The sequence below is a fragment of the Carettochelys insculpta genome, chromosome 4 (genome assembly GCF_033958435.1).
Source record: "Carettochelys insculpta isolate YL-2023 chromosome 4, ASM3395843v1, whole genome shotgun sequence".
Classification (NCBI taxonomy): Eukaryota; Metazoa; Chordata; order Testudines; family Carettochelyidae; genus Carettochelys; species Carettochelys insculpta.
Window position 1 is genome coordinate 90,518,383 of NC_134140.1, and position 21,528 is coordinate 90,539,910.

General features: G+C 47.2%; 1 protein-coding gene across 2 annotated transcripts in view; it reads left to right on the forward strand.

Annotated features, from left to right (window-relative positions):
• ELF2 (E74 like ETS transcription factor 2) overlaps positions 1-8,946 on the forward strand; it is a 60,263-nt gene extending 51,317 nt beyond the window's left edge. For both annotated transcript variants that reach the window (XM_074993294.1, XM_074993296.1), the window contains 3 exons: positions 5,386-5,578; positions 5,894-6,241; positions 7,243-8,946. In XM_074993294.1, coding sequence (XP_074849395.1) covers positions 5,386-5,578; positions 5,894-6,241; positions 7,243-7,867 — 1,166 coding nt within the window. In that variant the 3' untranslated portion in view covers positions 7,868-8,946. The remainder of the gene's footprint in view (positions 1-5,385; positions 5,579-5,893; positions 6,242-7,242) is intronic.
• The last annotated feature ends 12,582 nt before the right edge of the window (positions 8,947-21,528 follow it).

A 21,528-nucleotide genomic window follows, 5' to 3' on the forward strand; every position in this document is an offset into this window, starting at 1 on the left:
GCTCCCTGCGCAGATGTCCCTGCTCAATGGCAGTCTTTGTTTTGGTACTGGTCCTGTTCTCAATGCTGGTCTCTCTCGGCCCCAGTCACAGTCTCAATTCTGGCCCTGTCCTGGATGCTGCACCAGCCCTCAGCACTGTCTTTCGTCTAGGCATCAAGCTCATTCCTGGCGTTGGTGCCTGTCCCTATGACGGTCTGCATCTCCTCATCCTGTCATGTTGCAGTACTGCTCTGCTTCCTGGCACTGGTCCAGCTCTGGGCACTGCTGCTTTCCTTAGCATGGCTGTCACCATCCTTACTGCTTTCGCATGCTTCCGTGCTCCAATTTAGACACACGCCATGCTCTTCCAATGGATCCAGCTGGGATGGATGCTCTGTGGCCTTTCCATTCAGCCTCGCCTTCTTCGATCCAAGGGGTGTTCTGTGGTACCTGATTCCTCTGGCCTGAGACAAGACTCAGGTGCCTCTCACTGGCTTCTTTCCCGGAGGCTGTTCTGGATGCCATGGGCATATCTCAGGGTGCAGGGAACTATGCCTCCTGCTCAGTTGCATACCTCAGCTACCTCAGGAATTCCTGAGGCTACAGTTAGCTGCCCCCCTCTGGACTCTTGTCCTCCTACTTCTCCGGAGGCGGCCCCCTGTCCCCACCTCATCATCTGGAGGATCCAGCACTTTTGGCACCTCCGTTGGCCTCTTTCAGCTTCTCCCCAGACAAGGCAATGGCAGGTGCGTTGGTCTTAGGGCCTCCACTCATGGACTTCCTGAGTGCTCCAGGGCCTCCTTTGGCATGCAGTTACCAGCCTCAGCCTCCTAGTGGAGGAAGTTGCTGAGTCCGTTGATCCTACCTGTGACATCCGTACCTCAGAGGGACCCTTATGTGTGGCCCTTCCATTTAACAAAACCATTACCACCTCCACCATATGGCAAACACCAGCCACCATTCCTTCCATCGCTCATGGGGTAAAGCACACATACAGATGGCTGGTTGGAAATGGGCCTTCTGCCAGAGGTCCAACCAACAATCCAGGATTGTGTGGAGGTATTTGCACAACAAACTGACTCTGCTTTCATAGTGCTGCAGCAGTCCTTCAGACTATGAAGTCCTTGGACACGTACATCCCCATTAAGCAGTGGAAACCCTTTAAGCCACAGCAGCAACAGTCCGGGCCTTTTCAGCCACATGGGCACCTGGACTTCTATCAGCTCAAAGTTAGCTACTCTTGCCTCAAGCATGCCCAGCAACAGTCTGGGGCTGGTCATGACCAGGCCAAGTCCTCTTCCAGGGCCAACAACTCCTTTTGATGGTGCACCCGAGACTGGAGTACCCCCACTACCGGATCCTACCTTGCCATTTCTCTACAGACTGTCACTTCCTCCTGGCTTGGTTGGCCATTACGTCAGACCCGTGAGTCCTCAGGCCAGTTGCCGCAGGATATGCCATCCCTTTCCATTCCTCTCTGTCCTCCCATTCTTGTCCATTCCTCTTCGGGGACGCTTTTCATGAGCAGTTTCTGCTCCAGAAGGTGCAGTTGCTTCTGGACTTTGGGCAGTGGAAGAGGTGCCCCCTCTGTACAGGGAACAGGTGTTCTACTCCCAATACTTTTTGGTCCCAAAGGCAAACAAGGGGCTGTGACCTGTCCTGGACTTCATGGAACTCCAACAAATTGCTTGTTTCCCATGAGTTTCATATGGTGTCCCTGGGCACCATTGTCGCCTCTCTGGATCTGGGGACTGGTATGCTTCTCTCAACTTAAAGGACATTCTCTTGCATGTTTCCATCCATCCCGCCTATCAGTGATACCTCCTGTTTATCATGGGCCACCTGTACCTCCCAGTTTACTGTCCTGCCTTTTGAGTTCTCCACAGTCCACAGGGCATTCACCAAGTGCATGGTGGTGGTGACCGCCTTCCTCCCCTGCCAAAGTACTCAGGTCTACCTGTACCTGGATTACTGGTCCCTGCGGGGGTCATTCTTTCTTCCAGGTACAAGCTCAGGTGGCTTTCACCAGGGAAACTCTGGACAGGCCGGGTCTGCTTCTCAGCCCAGCAAAGCCTCACTGCTCTTGGCTCAACACACAGATTTCATCAGGGCAGTTCGCAACACCATCCAGGCCAGGGCATTCCTCCCCAGTCACCACTTCCAGGCTCTCACTCAGATCCTCTCTTTCAGACTGTAGTGATGGAAAACTCTGAATGTGTCTCCAGCTGCTAGGTTATATGGCAGTGTGTACATACGTGGTTCTTCAAGTGCTTGCTCATATCTATTTGAGTTAGGTGTGTGCACGCATGCACGGCTGTCAGAAAGTTTTCCTAGCAACTAGTCAGCTGGGTCAGCTGTGGAGCCTCCTGTAGTGATGCCTACCTGAAGCCTGTATATGATCCAGCTGACCTGGCACAGCTCAGTTCCTTCCTTAGTGCCCGTGGTGGCAGTTTGAGCTAATGAAGTACCTGTGGCTACACTAGTGATTCCTAGCCTTTCTGTGCAAATTGTTGTAAATATCTGTGTTATGCATAACCATTGTTTTTAGTCCAACTTGTATTCGCTGTTCGTGGGGTAGGGAAGGTCTTCCTCCTACTGTTTCCCCTTTAGAGCACTTAGGGATGAAGAGATCCCAGGACTTTAATAAGTTGTATGGATGCTTAAAGTTTGTGCCAACGAGCATCCCTCATGATGATGATGATTGGGTGAAGCTCATCAAGCAGATGAGTGATGTATCCGTAGAGGTTTCAAGCCCCAGACCTGTAAGGAGTGTGACTTTCAGCTGTGATAGCTCCTCATGGAGTCAGCATCTCAGTCACCATGGCAAGGGTCCACACCGCCATCCTTGGTGTGTAGCACACCATCCTCGGCTCTGTGCTTGGTGCCCAAAAAGCGCTCCACTCGCCTGAAATTGCCATTGCAACACCATTCCCACTATCCAGGGTGCACCTCCGAGACACCCAGATTGTTGGCACTGGCTCCATCAACGGCAGCATCCTTGTCTCAGAAGGTACCACACACTCCTGGAGCCCAGGATCCTGATGCCCATGTCCTGCGCATCAAGCCCCAGTGTCTTGGACTTGCTCAGAGGGTTATTCCATGCCTGTTGGTCCTTTGTTGACATCTGATATGTACTTAGTGGCCTGGGGACTCATACAGATAATGAGCTCCCTGGAACACCCTGAGGCCTCTGTTCCTCAATGTGTATCCAGGGGTAAGCCTTCACTTCTGCCTACACCTGTCCAGGTGCCATTGTCTGTTTGTCTGACTCCTTGGGATTGCCCCGTGTCCTGGCACGGCTCTTTGAGGCATAGCTGTTCCAACTTGCAGTGCAGGATGCTCTCATGGCCTCCTCTGTCCTGCTTAACACCAGCTCATTCTCCAGCCAGGGCCTCCATTTCAGGTTCCTACGATTCTGGATCTTCAGCACACTCTGCCTCCAGCTCCAGCACTTGGCACCATGACTCACCAGTCCTGATGTTGTCTCCTTTACACTTGTCCTTGAGCTCTGGAATCCACCAGCATCAAGCAGGTGTTGCTGGGTATTGGCTAACTTAATGTCTTTCAAAATACTGAGTCTCCAAGACTAACGCTACATTTACACTTACCTGGAAAGTCGATGGCTCTATGCAGTTTTTGATGTGCCAATTTCATATCAAAAATCGACTTTGCAGCTGTCGACTTCCATGCTTGTCTTTACGGCAGAAGGTCAACAGGAGCACTCCTCCTGTCTACCTTCCTTAATCCTCATGGCTCGTGAGGTGTTCCTAGATTGACATTGACCCTGGAACGCACCGTTGTGCAAATGCACAAAACAGCATCTCTGAAGATCAAACATAAATGGTTGATCTTCCAGAGTTAGTGTAAATGTAAACTGTATTCCTAACTTTCAGTCCCAAACATTCTCTCTCTCTGGAGGACTCTAGGGGAAGTTATCCAATGTTTGGAGATTATATATTGTTTGCTATGCAGCTGTAAGTTGTTCATTTTGGGGCTTTTAGGTGTTCGCTGTTTATCAAAAATAATCAGGAGGGGGTTTTTACTTTGCAATTATAGCATTGGGAGCCACAAAGAAGTCCTTAATTAATGTGTAGCTCTGGAGCTGCAGGTTGCAGACACCTACGCTAGGTGATAATAGAATGACTTACAAGGGATTGGAAATATTTTGATGAAACAAGTTTTTTCTGCAAATGCTGATTTGTTGAAACTGAATTGTTTTTGTGAAAACAAATCGGGTTTGACAAATCTTTCTTGAATCGTAGGTAGGGTTCTGATTCATTAGCCTGTATTCATATCTTTCCAATGAATTACAGCAAGTGTTTCATGTCTGAAATAACCTGCCCTATTTGCCTTGACCATTGTGATGCTTCTTTGCATAAGAAAACCTAGATTAGATTAATTCTTAAATTTTCAGAAGAGGTCTGCACACTAGGCACACTAAAAGAGAGGCTGGCTTTACAATTGTAGTAAAAAAAATCCTCTTAAAGTATTTTAAAATATATATTAAATATTAATAAAACCACTTTTAGAAAATATGTAGGAGCCACAGAATATGCAGTGGTGTAATCTGGTTTTACTGGCATGCCTTTGGAGTGGCCGCCATGTACCTCAATATTAATATGGTTATCCCAAACTCCTTCTGATGGAAACATACATATTTAGTTTGATTCAGACTGTGAAAAAGAGTGCCACCTACTGAATTACCAGTATTACTTCCTGCAGAAAAATGAGGGTAATTTCCTTTGATCTGGTACTTTGTGGATCTGATGTTTTTGTGTGAGGGAGAAGCATATTTTGAAATTCTTGTTCACTTAATTCTGTGAATTTTTCATTTTCTCAGTGTCTAAGATATTGCAGAAAGACAACACCGATAGCTGGTATTAGCACGTTGATAATGAGCATCGGAGAAATCCTATCAATAGCTGTTAAAATAATTCCAAGCTTCAATTTTTTTCTAGTACAGGTTGCACTTCTGAAAACTGGCACTTTCTGGTTTGGGAACATCTGTAGCCTGATAGGGAAATACAGGCTCCTGGACCAGAGAGCTTGGGAGCCTAAGGGTAGGAGAGTCAACCAGGATGAGGAGCAGCAGCATGCCTAGCACAGCTTAGGGCACCGTAGGGCTGGAGTGTTCAGAGTTCCTGTATGATATGGCAGAGGGGTAGCTGTGTTAATCTGTATCCCTAAAAACAACAAGGAGTCCTGTGGTACCTTAAACACTAACAGATTTATTTGGGCATAGGGTTCGATGGGCAAAGACCCATTTATGTCACATAGTTGCCTGAGTGCACTTCTGTATTTCTGTGTATGGAGCCCAAGTAAACAAATAAAAGCCCACTGAAGAATAAATCTGATTTTGATATTTGTAAGCGTAAGTTGTCTAACATTCAAAACCTGTTTTTGTAGGAAATACAACATATTTGTGGGAGTTCCTTCTAGATCTTCTTCAGGACAAAAATACTTGTCCTCGATACATCAAGTGGACTCAGCGAGAGAAGGGCATCTTTAAACTTGTGGACTCCAAAGCCGTTTCCAAGCTATGGGGAAAGCACAAGAACAAACCTGACATGAACTATGAGACGATGGGAAGGGCGCTGAGGTAAATGAAGGGGGAAGAATATTGGGGTTCTCCTTTAATTACAAAATAGCCTGAAATTGCATAATTAGTCATTTTATGTTGGAGACAGTCAAACCCAAAAATCTGATCATAGACATCTGACCTAAATCTTTCTACAGCTACTACATGTTAACTCTAGTTGTTAAAATGTGACTGTATACTGTAAATCGTAATCTCTGCCATTTTCATTGGCTTTTATATTCCAAGTGAATAAATTTTATTTTTTAAAATATTTAAATTTGAAATGTTGAGTTCCTTTGTTCATCTTTTTAGTTCATAATTGTGCTTTTCTTGCAGATATTATTATCAAAGGGGAATTCTTGCAAAGGTTGAGGGGCAAAGGCTGGTATATCAGTTTAAGGAGATGCCAAAAAACATAGTGGTCATAGATGATGACAAAAGTGAATCCTGCAATGAAGATTTATCAATGCCTACAGATGAGAAGTCATTGGAACGAGTGTCTTTGTCTGCAGAAAACCTCTTGAAAGCAGCAACATCTGCACGTGGTGGAAAAAATTCTCCATTAAATTGTACGAGAGCAGAGAAGACAGTCACCCGAGTTGTGAATATTGCCTCTCCAGGGCATGATGCATCATCTCGTCCTCCCACTACCACTACTGCTGTTTCAGCAACAGCGGCTCCTAGGTTTGTACTGAGTTGTTGTCGTCTGCTAAACCTTTCTGTCCCAAAGCTTAGTTTTGCTGTAAATTTAATACCTACAGATAAGATGGTGTCAACTACCTTGTTTAAACAATGCTTATGATAATGGGAGGCCAGATAACACAGTTGCAGATTCATCTGTCATGCAGCCCTTAGGCCAGGATTTTCAAAAATAGGAGTTTGTGGGAAGGCCCTTATTTTGGCTCTTAAATAAGTGGCTTGATTCATCAGAAGGTTTGGAACAGCCCGCAACTCAGTGAGACTGACCTGCTAACTGCTCAGATTATGAAAAATTAGGCCACTTATTTAGGTGTCAACTTCAGACTCTTATTTTGTAAAGCTTTCGGCTTACTTTTAAACCATCTCATTACCTCCTCCATTACCTCTAGTGGAACCTGACCGCAGCGCTGTAAGTCAGGAGCAGGACCAGGGCAGGAGCCATTGCTGCATCTGGGAGCTGGGTCATTGCTCGGGCCCAAGCTGCAGCTGGGGATGGAGCAGATTTGGGGGACGAGTAGGGCTGTGCTATGTTTCCTCTCCCCTTGACCAGATCTGGGCCCCACTGTGTTTCCCCTGAATATTAATCACAGCCCAGAATTTGGGGATTGCTGATTAGAACAGATTCGGTTTTTAAAACATGACATGTTCTGTTTATTTTTACTTTTATTGTAAGAGTGGCATTATGACAGAATGGAAACTGATTTACCAGTTTGGTTTCTGGGACTACAGTCCTTTTGATATCTCATCATACTGCTGCGATCAGTATGTTTGCCCCCAGATTCCTTGTTCCAATAATCTGATGATTTATTTAAGTGAAGAAAAGGGTATGAATGCTTTTTCTCACCACAGAGTGTCAATAATTGTAGCGTTTTCTTTTGATACAACTTCCTGTAAGTTGGGATTTTTATCCCTTTCAGATTTTGATGTGACTGGACAGCTGTCTTAATCCAGTGAATATATATATTATATATTCATTTTTTCAACAGGACTGTTCGTGTGGCCATGCAAGTGCCTGTTGTAATGACGTCTCTGGGTCAGAAGATTTCAACAGTGGCAGTACAGTCAGTAAATGCAGGCTCACCATTAATAACCCACACAAGTCCAACAACAGCATCAACTCCAAAGGTAGTAATCCAGACAATCCCTACTGTGATGCCAGCATCTGCTGAAAATGGAGACAAAATCACAATGCAGCCTGCCAAAATCATTACCATCCCTGCTACACAACTTGCACAGTGTCAGTTGCAGACAAAAACAGGCCTGACTGGATCAGGAAGTATTAACATAGTTGGCACCCCATTGGCTGTGAGAGCACTTACCCCTGTGTCTATAGCTCATGGGACACCAGTAATGAGACTATCAGTGCCTGCCCAGCAGGCATCTGGCCAGACTCCACACAGAGTTATTAGTGCAGTCATAAAAGGCCCAGAGGCAAAACCAGATACCGTGGCTTTAAAACAGGAACGTGAAGTGAAAACACTGCAACTGGTACAAGAAGAAAAGCCAGCAGATGGAAGCAAGACTGTGACACATGTTGTAGTAGTTAGTACGCCCTCGGCTATTGCCCTTCCTGTAACAATGAAAACAGAAGGAATAACTTGTGAGAAATGAAGAGGCAGTTACCAACGTGGGTTTTCCTGACTTTTATTAATAGAGCATACTGAGAGACTTCGGCTGGGGTGAGGGAAAGGACATGAGCAAGATGTCACAAGTGAGAATTTAAAATGTAAACACACATGCATATATCAGGGGCTTTTTGGAAATTAACTAACTGTCCCATGTTTCAGTGGGAATCGAACCACACATATGCTGACAGAAAACTGCCTCTTTCAGTTGGGGAATCAACTGAACCTATGAAGAAGGAAAATTATAGGGACTGGACTGACAGGGACCAAACAGTTCACTACGATATCAAGTTACACTAAGACCTGGAACACTAAAATGAATTCTGTGAGAGGCCTGTCTTGATTTAATTTTCAGGGGGAGAGGAGAGGCTCATTGTTACAAACGGCAAATCTGATGCATTTTTGCATGCATACCAGCAATTACTACTGTGTGCGCACAGTACTCAACTGGTGCTATGTGAAATACCCTGCTACTAGGTATTCTAGAATGTGAATTAAAGGAGAGGATTAAGCGCTTCTAAAAGAAGACAAACAGACGTAGAGGGATTTTGTATCATACAGCTTAAACAGATATATAAATTGAAAGCCTTAGACTGATTTTCAGTTATCTTTCTTGAAATAAGCTAATGGCTTGTTTGTGTAAAGCTTTTTTATTGAAACAAATTTTTTAAAAATCTCGTACCTAGCACAGTATTGTTATAGAATTACATGTAACATATTTTTATGGTAGTTAGTCTGTCTGAATTTCTTAATTGTGGACAAAATAGCAGCAGGCTTTTGGCCTTTTGCTGTAACATACCTGTGTCACTCACTTATCGTTGACATCTGTGCATACATTTCAGTTTCAGCTCACTCTGTCACTTGAAAGGTCACGCTCAGCATGAATTTTGGTCAGGTAGTTCTAAACCTGTACAGTTTCTTAGTTGAAGTTAAGAGGGAAGTACCAGTGTTCAGAATGAACTATAATAGTTTGTATATTCAACATTTGAAGTATATTCTATTTTGTTGTACTCTTGTTTCAAAGTGTATTCAAGTAGGTTTTACTGAAATATAGAAATGAAATTTAATTTATTTTGGTCTAATGTTTTTTCTTTTAAGAAAACACACAAAAGATAACTTCTGCTCTGTCGAGCTTTGACCTTTCCCCCACTTATGCCCTTTTCCCATTTTAATTTGATTCCCTCCATTTTTGGGTCATTCTGACTTTAGATTATGAATTCCTTGGACTCAGGCTTGTCTGTTAGCTTCTGAGAAGCATGCATCACATGCCTGACAACATCCTGTTGTTTCATATAAGTCGGTCACCAAAGAGGATAGTGACCCAGTAGGCAGCTTGGAGTTGCTTTGTGCTGTGGATGGAAGAACTCTGCTGCCTTACTCATAGGCTGCCTCTACAATACGGTCCCCTTTCGAAAGGGGAATGGAAATGAGGCAAATCAGAAATGCAAATGAGTGCTAATTTACATATTGCATGCTTCATTTGCATAATTGCATTTTAAAAGAGTTGAAAGACAAACAGCAGTGTAGACAGGGTTCATTTGAAATAAAACACTGTTTTCGTAAGCCCGCTTCCTGAAAAACATGAGGAAGAATGGTGCGTTCGAAAATGGGGTTTTATTTGGCATGAACCCCATCTATGCTGCTGCTTTTTCTTTTGAAAGACTGTTTTGAAAATATAATTATGCAAATGAAGCATGAGATATGTAAATCAGCTCTTCATTTGCATTTCTGATAGGCCTCGTTTGCATTCCCCTTTCAAAAAGGGACTGTGGTTTAGACGCAGCCATAGTGGTGTGAGGCAGAACAACTTATTTTTTTATCTGAAAGACTTGGACATTTGTGCTATGTAAAATCCCTTGGTTACAGCGTATGTCTGATGTTTCATTGATTCCACTGAAGGGACCGCTTGAGTAACAACTTGAAGTGAGAGCATAGCAGTTATTTACTAGCAGTTGTACCCAGCATTGCTCGGTCCTTAACTGAAATTTTGTTTTGTTCTTTTTTCTGTTCCTGGCTGTTTCACCCCCACTTGAGTGGTGTGGGGCCAGGATCCACAGTCTGACCCTCTGCCTGTCCTTGGAGGGTGAGGGTCCAGTTTGGATTGTGGTTCCCAGCTTCCCTCCCATCTCGGGTGGGGGCAGTTTGGGCCACAGCTCCCCCCTCCCACATCTGTCCCTGGGGAAAGGGCTAGTTTGGGCCATGACTCTTGGACCCCTCGGCCTGTGTCTGTTTGAGGGGGCAGATCAGGCCTTATCTCCTGGCCTCCCCCGACTGTCTTTGGTGGATGTCAGTTTGGGCTGTGGCTCCCAGTCCCCACCACCACATGACATCTGGGTGGGGGGAGCTGTCAGGGGCTGTGGATGGATCCAGTGGGGCCTTATGGCTTGAGCTTGGGGATTCGGGGCATGGCTCTGTCCTCTGTCAGAGCAGTGAGGGATAGGCGGGGGCCTACTGTTCCTGGCTCCAGTGAGAGCAGCAGGGGTGGAGGGCTAATTGTCTAGGGGAGTGAAGGGAAGCAGCAGGGGCGTAAGTGGGGTCACTTACCATCCACCATCTCCATGTGGCCACTTTTCCTGCTGCAATGGTCACTCTGCAGAATTGCTGTTCCCTGTTGTCACTGCCACAAGCTATGAGTCTGATGCATGTCATCCCCCTGTCAGTTCTCCTCCCTTTCCCATGCTCAGGGAAATCCTGAGGTTTCAGGCGTTTCCCACTTCCTAGGCACAACCAAACTCTACATTTGGTTTAAGCGAGGGTAAAAGGAAGCTGCTTACAAAATGTCTGAGGGTTTAAGAGGAGCACCAACAGACATGCACACGCTAAACTATATAGTAAATAATCTCACATAATGGCCAAGCACTTTAACAGACTGATGAGACAGTTCCTGTTTGTATGCCCAGATTGAGTGATAAAACTGGGAGGAGACTGGAGATACCAAAAGGTCACAGGAGTGATACCATGGGTACTTTGGCTACTCAGGAGCGTACCTTGAGCATTCTATTATATAGAAATGATTTGCAGTGGTGTTTTGAATGAACTGGTCTGTAGAGCAGTAGTTGAGGGACAGAGAAGATGGAAGGGTGGGTTTGGGCAGGGATGTGCAAAGGGGGGCGTGACCCCTTGGGGGGACATGAAATTTTGTAGGGGGGTGGTGCTGTGAGTTCAAGCTCCCCTTCCCCCTGCAGCCTCCATTGCCTTCGCTGTGGCCACCGTGCTCAGGTTATGCTGACCTCTGTGGAGAACTGTCTCCTGGCCTTTTCCTGCTGCCCCCCTTACCCCCCGCAGGGCAGCAGCTTGTGCCAGGTGTCTCTTTTGGGAGGATGGTGTGGCTGTGCTGCAGGACACCAGCTTGATTAATGACGCCTCCCACGGGGAAGTGGGCAGTGGCTGAGTGTTCAGGTGAACTTGGGCCGAGTGTCCCACTGCACACAGCCTGCCCCATGCCTTACAAAAGCCTCTGCTTGCAGCTGCTAGCAGGAAAGGCCGAGGGACAGTGTGGTTAGAGAAGCAGGAAGACTTGATACTCTATGCAGCCTGGACAACTTGGTTCCCAGGCCCAACCAGATTGGCACCTGCCAGTTGCTCACTCTCTGCTCCCATCAGGTAGCGCCAGCAGGAAGAGTGAGCCCTCTGTCAGCAGTGTGCTGAGATCTCCCAAGCACTGGGTCTGGGCTCAGGCTCCACCAGAGACTTTGCTTTACAAATGCTAATTCTATTTTATAAGTTATGTTCAGACTTAATTCCTTAAGGCACCCTGGGCTGGGTTTGCTTTAAAGTTTCTGAGAGTCTCATAAAGAGAGGGGAGCATATTTTGTTAAAAGTTTCACTGCTGCTGAGAATCCCTAAAGGTAAGATGCAGCGTCAGTTAACGAAACTAGCACAATTACTATCAACCTCTTTCTGTTTAGTGCCAGGGTCAGAGAAATCCCCTGGGTCCGATCCATTAGAAAAGGAAATTTATAAATTGTGCTAGTCTCTCTTCCTTGAATGAACTAGCCAAGCTTTTCCAAAGAGGAAGTGGCCTTCAGAAAGCTGCTTTATCCATTGCTTTGCCCCGGCAGCTTCCACCCTTGCTGAGGGAGCACAGTGTGTCACTTCTGGGCAACCACCCATTGCTTCTGGGGCTGTATGGTGGTGTGAGGAGGGGCAGGGTGCTGCTTCTTGCAGGCACAAAAAGTGGGACCCAATGAAAAAAGTTTGCTCTCCCTTGGGTTAGGGTGCTAGTGAAAAAAAGCAGGGTGAATAAGGACATAATGCAGAGACAACTGGGAGCTTAATGTGAGAGCTTCAGGGGCTGAAGGAAAAGTTAAATTCTCTTCAGTTAATTGCAGGAGGTTGGGAGCAGTATAGACTAGTGTTTCTTCACACTGGCACCTTCTCCGTGGGATAAAAACATGAAATAGTAAGGACATATCTCCTTTAACACAACACTTATATTTTTAGCTGTCCATATGGGAAGAAAACAGAAGTGACACAATAGTAAGGAGTAAAACTCTTGATCATGCTACCTGCCTATCCAGTGCAGTATCCTGTCTGGGATAGCAGCTGCCACACTGTACTTCAGAGACAGCTGTGTAATAGTTCCTCATAAAGCACCGTGGATGTTCATTTTCCACATACAAATTTAATCAAACTATACAGTGGCCATGAGTTCTACCAAATCATGTGTGTTTTATCTATCATACCATAGTGGCAGGGCTCACCCCTTTGGGGCGGCTACAGCCAAAGTATTATCATTATTACTGTTTGCACAGGTAGAATTAGTTGTTTCTAATATATAAGAGGCAGTATAGCCTGTTAGTTTTACAATCAAATGTTATTTTGTCCCATATACAAACACTACATCAGTCTTTCCTACAAGCATTCATTACATGTGTCACTTCTGTACACACATTGCAGGTAAGCACATGCTTAGACCTAATGTGTACATTCCGCTTTGGAGTCCTATGGAAAGGTTGCTGATCCGCGTGTGTGGTGAGGCTGCCTACTACATCTGCTACCTGGCCATGAGTAAGAACTGGTGCAGGTAAACGTATTCCACATTTCTCTGGACTCTGGCCCGACGGGAAATGGTTGGCGCTGCATGACGAATGGGAACATTCTCGAACATCGTCTCCCTAGCCTGTTGGTGGAGAGCCAGGGTGGGGTTTGCATGGGGGCAGCTCCCCTGCCCACCTCTCCATGACCTGAGGGGGGGTGGGAATTACCAAGTAAAGAAGGAAGGGGCGAGGCTGAGGCAGCAGCTCTTGGAAAGGAACTGCAGCCCCTGTGCTGCACCAACTGCAAACCACTTGGACCCCTTCTTGCAACCTCTCTGCCCCTCCTCCCCTTTATAACCTAGCCCATCCCCCACTTCCTCTGCCCTGCAGCCCTTCCCCTCTTCCTGCTACACCTCTCAGCTCCCACCCCCAACCCTGCCCACTGCCCCCCCAGGATTGTAGCCGCCCCTCCCAGGTCGCCACCAGCCTGTCTCGTCACTCGCACACGTGCTGGGAGCTGCGGTGTGCTCCCCATTGACAGGTGGGCACAACTCTCCAGCAGCTCCCTTAGCTGGCCCTCAGCTGCAGCGCCTGAGGCCCATCCCCTTCCTCACGTGGCCAGGAGCCGTCTGTCCTGCCTGGCTTTGCCCCGCCCCGTGCCTCCAGCAAACCGGCGGCTCAACTCGCCTCAGGCCCTGCCTTTGGGTCCCTCCCAAGCGCGGTGCCGCGAGGAGCCCGGGACGCCCCTGCACGCGCGCTGGCCGCCACTCGCTGACAGTCCCGGGGAAGCAGCTGCTGGCAGCAGGTCCTTAGCGCTGGGGAAAGTGGGAGCGGTGACCCCTACCCGGGCGCCCCCAGACAGTGGCAGACAGTGAGCAGGAAGGAGACCAACAGGAAAGTAGGTCAACTCCCACTGCAGGGGGCGTCCCAGTGGTTTCAGGTTGGTGCAGTGGGGGGCTGCGGGAGGGAGGTGTGGGATGGTGCTGCCTTGGCCCTGGAGTTTCTTTCTGCCTTGCCTTGGTAACTTCATCCCCGGGTGCAGAGCTGTCCCCACACAAACCCTGGCTTGGCGCTGCCCCTTGCTGATGGGCACAGAGGTGGTGCTCCCATGTGCCAACCCTGCCACAGCCTCCCACCCACCACAGCATCCATGGGGAGTGTTCGTGACTACAGGGGGATAGACGGACAGATCGCTCTCCTTTTCTAATAGTATAGATACCTCCACCTGGAGTTTTATTTTTCTAGCCTTATGGCTGCTGCTGCTGCTGCTGCTGCTGGTGGTCCTTGTCCTTTTATTTCTCGTATGAGACTAAGGTGTTAAATTCTATTGTCTATAAGTTTTCATATTGTGCTCGCTATCATCTGAACATTTTATAGAGACAGTGCATTAGGTGATATGATTACAATTGTCACATCTTGTTTGCTCACCTTCACAAGGGGAAAAGTGGGTATTTTGGTCTTTTGTCTGTTTTTGTTCTGTTTTCAGGTGATTTACCCAATATCACACTGGAAGATGGCAGCAAAGCTTTGAATGAAACCAAAAGCTTTTGATTCCCAATCAGGTCTCTCTCTCTCACGTACACAGGAACACACTGATTCAGTTTTTTCTGTTGCTTCTGAAGGGAAAGAAAAATTACAAAGACTGTTTCAAGTTTCCTTGAGCAGGTGTGTGGAAAACAAATTAGGTAACAGAATACATGAAAGCTTCATAAGAGAGAGCTCTTTGGTTCTTTTGATAAAAACGACACAGGTGATTCTCATGCTGTGGTCAGTCACTAACAAATGGGAAAAGTATTTTTCAACTGCTTTTGAATAACGGAGGATTTTATCAACACAGGCTGTCTTCAATTCTTGTACAAGTCTCAGAATTTAGGTAAGCCTTAGATGTCTCAACAAGCTATTTAAGTTTATTTCCTGTCACTTGTTCCTTTAGGCTATGCCTACATGGCCACATTATTTTGAAACAACAGATGTTATTTTGGACTAACTTTGGCATTGTCTAAATGATGCACGCACTATTTCAAAATAATTTCGAAATAGTGGGCATGTTATTTTGAACCTGGTAAACATCATTTCAGCAGGAATAGGGCTTATTTGAAAATCTTTATTTTGAAATAAGTGCCAGTTAGATGGGGAAAAGGGTCATTTCAAAATACATAGTCTCGAGAGCCCTCCTACTGACCTCTCTGGTCAGGACCAGGAAGACTCCGATGGTCCTTCTTGGTGATGGTGTCCACACCTGCCATGCAGATGACCCTCTGCAGCTGGGTGTGGTTGATGGCCCTGACCACCTGCAGGGAGAGGGATGAAGCAGGACTCACCCTGTTGCCAAGGCACCTGCCATTACCCCCCCAACCCCCCTTTCACTGACAGTGAGCCCCTGCACTTGCATCCACCCTGGCTGGGTTTCGTAGGAGTGGAACAGCGGGGACCCTCCCGGGGAGGGGACAAGCACCACCTGCTAGTTCCCTAGGGACACCCACCCCATTCTACTCCTCCACCCATTCTGAGCCAGTTGTCCAAGAGCCCCATACCTGCACGAGCAGGAGTCTGACAACCTCCCCATGCTGAACTGGTTCCCAACAGATGGGTAGGTGTCTGGCATGGCGACTTTCCAGAGAGCAACGGCAACAAGTTTCTGCAAGGGGACGGTGGGTCTCATTTTGTGTTCCGTTGCTGCGGGGCAGGGGCTCCAGGAAGGTGGCCCCCTTCATCCTGAAGTTTTGGAGCCATTGTTGGTCTCCCCAGTGCTCCAGGACAACGTGGTCCTACTGGTTTGTACTGCTGTCCAGGTGCCAGACGCCATAGGGCGAGGGGTGCGGTCCATGGTGGGCAGCCTCCAGCTGCTGGTGCCACTGCTCCAGCCACCTGAGGAGGATCTGCCACAAGGCCTGGGGATCAGGTTCCAGGAGCTGGAGTCAGCTTGCAGAAAGTGCTACGTGACTTGCAGCAAGAGCAGCAGGGTCTGAAGACAGCTCAGAAGCAGCTCCAGCTTTGTCTCCGGCTCCACAGCAGGAAGTGTAGTAGTATCCTGAAGCAGGGCAACAAGAGTGCACAGTGAGAATGCTTTGCTGTCTCCCGAAGAGGTAGGTGAGCAAGCAGGGAAACCCAAGAAAAGTATTTCCGGGGGGGAGGGTGGGGTCTGTTTAGGCACAAGCCTCTGATGGCCTCAGGCAGCAGCCATGGGAAGCCACTGCTGATCTGATGTCCTGTCAGAACTGCATCTGGGTGGCCTTATATTTGGGTCAGCATCCAGTCCTTTGGGATGCTCTATTTCAAAATAGCAGATGGCTAGTTTGATTTGTGTTTAGATGGGTCATTTCAAAATAAGATATTTCGAACAGCAATTTTGAAATTGTTTATTTCAGTATAAGGCTGTCCTGCAGACATAGCCTTGGTGTGCTACTGGATGTATGGAATTCCAATGAACCTTTTAAAGTGACAGCCTTCTTAGACCAGAATCAGAAAAAGAGCCACTGCGGGGTGAGAGAGACATCCAGTGATCATGAACATCGTTAATTTAATGGGAGTAACTCTTCAGAGAATCCTAATTTTCAGAGTACACGTGCACACAGGCAGTGACATAACATTGTGGCTTGTTTCCCTCTTTCTTGTAGATTTTCTGATTTCTCAATCTTGATAATTTTTGGACCTCTGTGCTTTATATGTTGAGTCTGTTCTGGTAAGGCTGTGGAGCTGAAGAAGTGGGTCTGTCCCATGAAAGCTCATCACCTAATAAATTATTTTGTTAGTCATCTTTAAAGGGCTGCATGACTGCTGTTTTCTCTTGTGAATGTTGCTTCAGACTCTCATTAGAAGTGCAGTAAGTACTGTTAGCATATCTAAGCCTCCATGAGTTTTCTTTGGGGGAAATGGAAGGGGTGCTAGATGTGCGCATCGAATATCGTGTCCCTTTGTCTAGTTTTTTTTAAACTAGCTTCTTTGGTCATACGCAAGGTACTCTAATCTGAGAGATACAGTAACAAGCTCTTTAGCTGCCCTGAAATTAAAAAGCTGCTCCTCAGAGCACTTGTCCAGTACTCTGCTCAGTTTGACAGCTTAGACTTGTGGTAATAGTTTGGAGGGGAGGCTGGCACTCCCTGCGAGATTAGAAAGGCCTTGCCTATACTTAGAAGAAGATTGGTGCTGCTAAACAACCAATGGAGGCCCTAGACCATCAGGATACAAAAGCAGCACTCAAAGATGACTAAGTCATTGTGGAGAAACTCAATGAATTCTTTGCTTCGGTCTTCCTGAAGATGTTCGGGAGATTCCCAAACCTGAGCCGTCCTTTTGTAGGCCAGAATTTTTGTTGACAGAAGCCTGTAGTCTAGCCATAGCCTAAGAGGCCAAGAGTAATGTTTCATTTTAGTCTTCCTTAGTGCAGGGGACCACATATCATCTATGGTAGCAGCAGAGTTAAGAGCCTGAAGTTGATCTAGATGGTAGCAGTTCATTGCCAAATGCTGTCCAACTTTAATAAACACGGTAAGAGAGAGTTGAAGCCATCGTGAGCTACAGCAGTTCTAATTTCTTCTTGTAGGTCCATCAAAGATCTGTTACTTCCTGGGCCTGTTAAATCAGGAATTAAGTGACTTGTTTTCCAACTCTCCTACTTCCTATGCCCCTCACTTCCTTCAGTCTCCAAGGATGTGCACCAATTGCAGATAATCACTGAATGATGATCAGGATGACTAAGAGGCCTTTGATCCTCTTTCACCATATTCAGCAGTGGTGACAGATGCACAGAAGTTAGGCCCTCATGCACTCAACACATGGAGGTAATTTTTTTTGGGCGGGGCGGGGGAAAGTATGACAGTAGTGTCTAGCTCTAGCTTGTAATAAAATTAAGCTGTTGATGGCGACATTCCAAACAAAATGGCAAATGCATCCTTTGGATTTTCTGAATCCCCTCACGCCCCATGCCCAAGGATGAAAGGCAGCTTATCTACCAGAAAAAGCCATTTTGGATGCTGGGCAGGCTGGCTCCCTTGGTCCTGTTGGAAAAAACGTTTTTTGCAGCCCCTGTTCTCCATGCCCTAGGACAGTTTGGAAATTACGGCAGCTTCATTTGTGAGCAAAAGTAGGGCACTTTCCGTGCAGTATGATAGTAGAAAAAACTGGAACTGTTTTAACACAAGTGAAGGGTACAGGGGTAGACTTAAATGATTGGTTGTAGCCTTTTGTGACGTGGCTCTGGATGGGTTGATAAATAGTTTGCTTTCCAGCTGGGGCATGTGAGACTATGTAGGAAAATGGTGCACAAACTGAGTTGTATAAGGTTATGAATGCTGTCTCTTTCAGCCTGAAAACTTGATTATGTACGAGGAGACTAATTATTTCTATTGCTTATTTGCCTCACTGTTGGACTGAAATTTCAAGGGGTAGCGATACAAGGCCAACAGTAGAGGATCACTAACTCAGGATGGTGTTTAGGCAAATACAAGCATTTTACATGGGCGACCCTGCTTGGCCACTATAAAAAGCAAGCAGCCGGTGAAGACCCACATGGACTTAGCTACCTTCTGCAAAGGAGAGTAAGTGTGGGTTGGGTGAGAGGATGGGGTTAGATGGGGAACTGGGGGTGCCTGGCATGGGTGAGGGGGATGGGGTAAAAGTCGGGGGGGGGCTGGTGGTGCCTGGCTTTGTGGGAGGGGACTGGGGGCTTGCGGGGCTCAGGCGGCTGTCCAGCTTGTGGTACTCACTGGGCTCGGGCGGCTGGCCCCAGCAGCACGGGGTTCGGGCAACTCAGGCTGGTGCGTGGGCAGCTGGCCTCGGCAGTGTGGGACTCAGGCTGGCAGGTGGGCAGCTGGCCCCGGCAGTGTGGGGCTCGGGCGGACTGCTTGGGCAGGTGGCTGCTGGGCAGGCGGCTGGTCCTGGCAGCACCAGGCTCAGGCAGCTGCCCCGGTGGCTGGCACGTGGGCAGCTTGGGCAGAGCAGGTCTCAGGCAGGTGAGGGGCTGGCGCGGGCAGCTATGGCAGCTGGCATGGGGCTCAGGCAGCTGGCCAGGTGGGGCTGCACCAGACACCCTCAAGGGGCCAAGAAAACTTATTTGTGCTTATTTTAAATTTTAAATAACATTTTTATTTCAAGTTTGTGTCTATTTTAAATTACAAACTGAATTTGTTGTTAAAGGAGGGGTTGGATGATGGTAAAGAAGAGGTGGGGGGGCATGAGGGTTTCTTAAAAATCAACAGGAGTGTGTGATTCCAAAAAGCTTGGGAACCCCTCTGTTAAAGCAAGAGCAGTCGTGCTAAGAAGGCTGTACCAAATTTTGGTGTGGTTTTAAAAGTTACAGTTAATACATGCCCCACTGCAGAGGTAAAATAGAAGGACCACACCTGCAAAAAAGAATTCTGGGAAAGGTTGTGTTTTTGCTGGGGATGACCATTGACAAAGTGCCAGCCAGAGGCACTGCACTCTAAGGACATGCTTTGGAGCCCCAAGTCAGCGGGCAGAGGCTGGACACTCTATTCGGGTTTCAGATAGGAAACAGCAGCTGGATCTCTTCAAAAGCAGGGTGAGCGTCCAAGTTGGAGTGATCGACTGGAGCTGCCAGCTAGGCACCCAGATTGCCTGTTCCTGGTTGCAAAAGCCTCTACTGGAACTGCAATTGCAAGGAATCTAATCTCAAGCAAGGAGGATCAGGAGTTTTGGCATCTGATGAGACTGGAGTGGTTAAAATTCAGAAATGAAATAAATGAAAGTGAAGGGAACCTATTTTTTATGGGTCTAGGTTGTTCAATCTCAGTCTTAAACTGTTTTTACAAATACCCCCTCACTGTTGCAGTCTGAGGACACGTATGTTATTGCAAACTGGCAGAGACCTTTTTCTGAAACAGCACTTTGGAGCAGAAATATAAAAGTGTGTTGGCTCCAAAGCAACTCGCAAGGGGTAGCAAGGAACAGGTCTGCGGTTATTTGATTACATAGGAAAGTTTGATTTTTTTCACTGAGATGCTGCAAATTATTGAGGCTGGTGTCCCAGGTTTAAACTCCTTGTGAATGCAAATCTCCACAGTGGAAGTGAAGGGACATACTGTGGTTGTGAGCTGCACAATTCTGCTGACAACTAGGAATGCTTTGCACTGGGGATTAAAGACACAAATTGTGGCTTAAGCCAGGAGCAGAAGAGTAGAACTTCGAAGATGTGTTAGAGAAAGGCAGGGCAGAATGAGTTTCTGTGATTGGGGTGGGACAGAGCAAGCAGGTAACATGGTGGGAGTGTAAGGCAAAGCAGAGAGCAACAGAGTAACAGGCTGGAACAGATGTAGTGGTATTAAAGGGCCTTGGCTGTTGACAGTGGATCATGTAATGTGTCTTGGATGGGAAGCTGGAGGCATGTGGATAAGAACAGCAGTTGGTGGGTTTCCAGTATAGAGTGGTATTAATTTGACCCTTGTTGGTTTGTGCTGTATTGAAGTGGATCTCTTGTGTGAAATGATCAAGGCTGAGATTGATGGTGGGATGCAAATTGTTGAAATCCCTGCGGGATTCTTCAAGGGTCTCCTTATCATGGATCCAGATGGTGATGTCATCAGTGTAGCATCAGTAGAAAAGTGTTGTTAGAACGTTTCCTCAGCTCCTCTCCCCTAAGTCAGCCATAAAAATGTTGGCCTATTGTGGGGCCATGCAGATGCCCAGAGCTGTGCCTCTGACTTGGAGGTATAAATTGTCCCCAAATCGGATATGATTGTGGGTGAGCGAGTAGCTGTGTTTTAACACAGCGGTGTACAAAACAAAATCCAGCAATTGCCACAGTAGTCCCCACAAGCCAGGCACACCCTCCCCAGCCTGGCACCCCGCCCCTGGCAGGCAACCTCCCCCACTGCCCCCCACGCTGCTGGAGTTATGCCAGGCCAGCTGCCCTGAGCGAGCTGCAGAAGGCGCCGCCTCTGCTACTGCCATCATGTGCTTGTCTCCTCCAGTGGCATGGTGCACGTGGGGAGGACACGCCACGAGTGCAGCTCTAATGAGCCACTTTGCCACACTGCAGTGGCCAGTTCGCCACATCTGGCGAACAGACAGCATATTGGACACTGTGGTTCAAACAGATTCCAAATACCTGCTGACATCCAGGGTGGAGAGAAACATCAGGACAGCAATAGTTTGCTCCAGCTCCATTGACATGCTAATGTGGAATTTGGCAGGTCAGTTAGGATCCCTAGAAGGCGGCTATAACCATTAGCCTCTTGTTACGGTTTACATGTGTTTTGCAGTACGACCAGAGAAGGCAGTTCACCAGCAAAAGCAAATACCTGTTTCTCAGGAGTTCTCTTGGTGGGCTCTTGGCTGCCTTTTTGGTCCTGCCTCATCACATGGTATTCATAGTTTCTTGGCCTTGAGGAGGGCTTGAAATGTCACCACAGTGGTGAATTTCTGAACCATGTGTCTTTGAAAGCTGTGATCGTCTGACACTCTAGCACAGGGGTTCCCAAACTTTTCAGCATCAGGCCCCCCTTTGATTTTTGAGAAACCCTCACGCCCCTCCACCTATTTACCATCATTCACCCCCCCTTAACAAAAAAAATTCAATTAGTAATTTAAAATAAACACAAAAACTTGATATACAAGTTATTTGAAATTAAAAATAAGCACAAATAGTTTTTCTTGGCTGCTTGCGGCTGCCTGGTGCAGCCCCAGGTGGCCAGCTGCCAGAGCTGCCCGC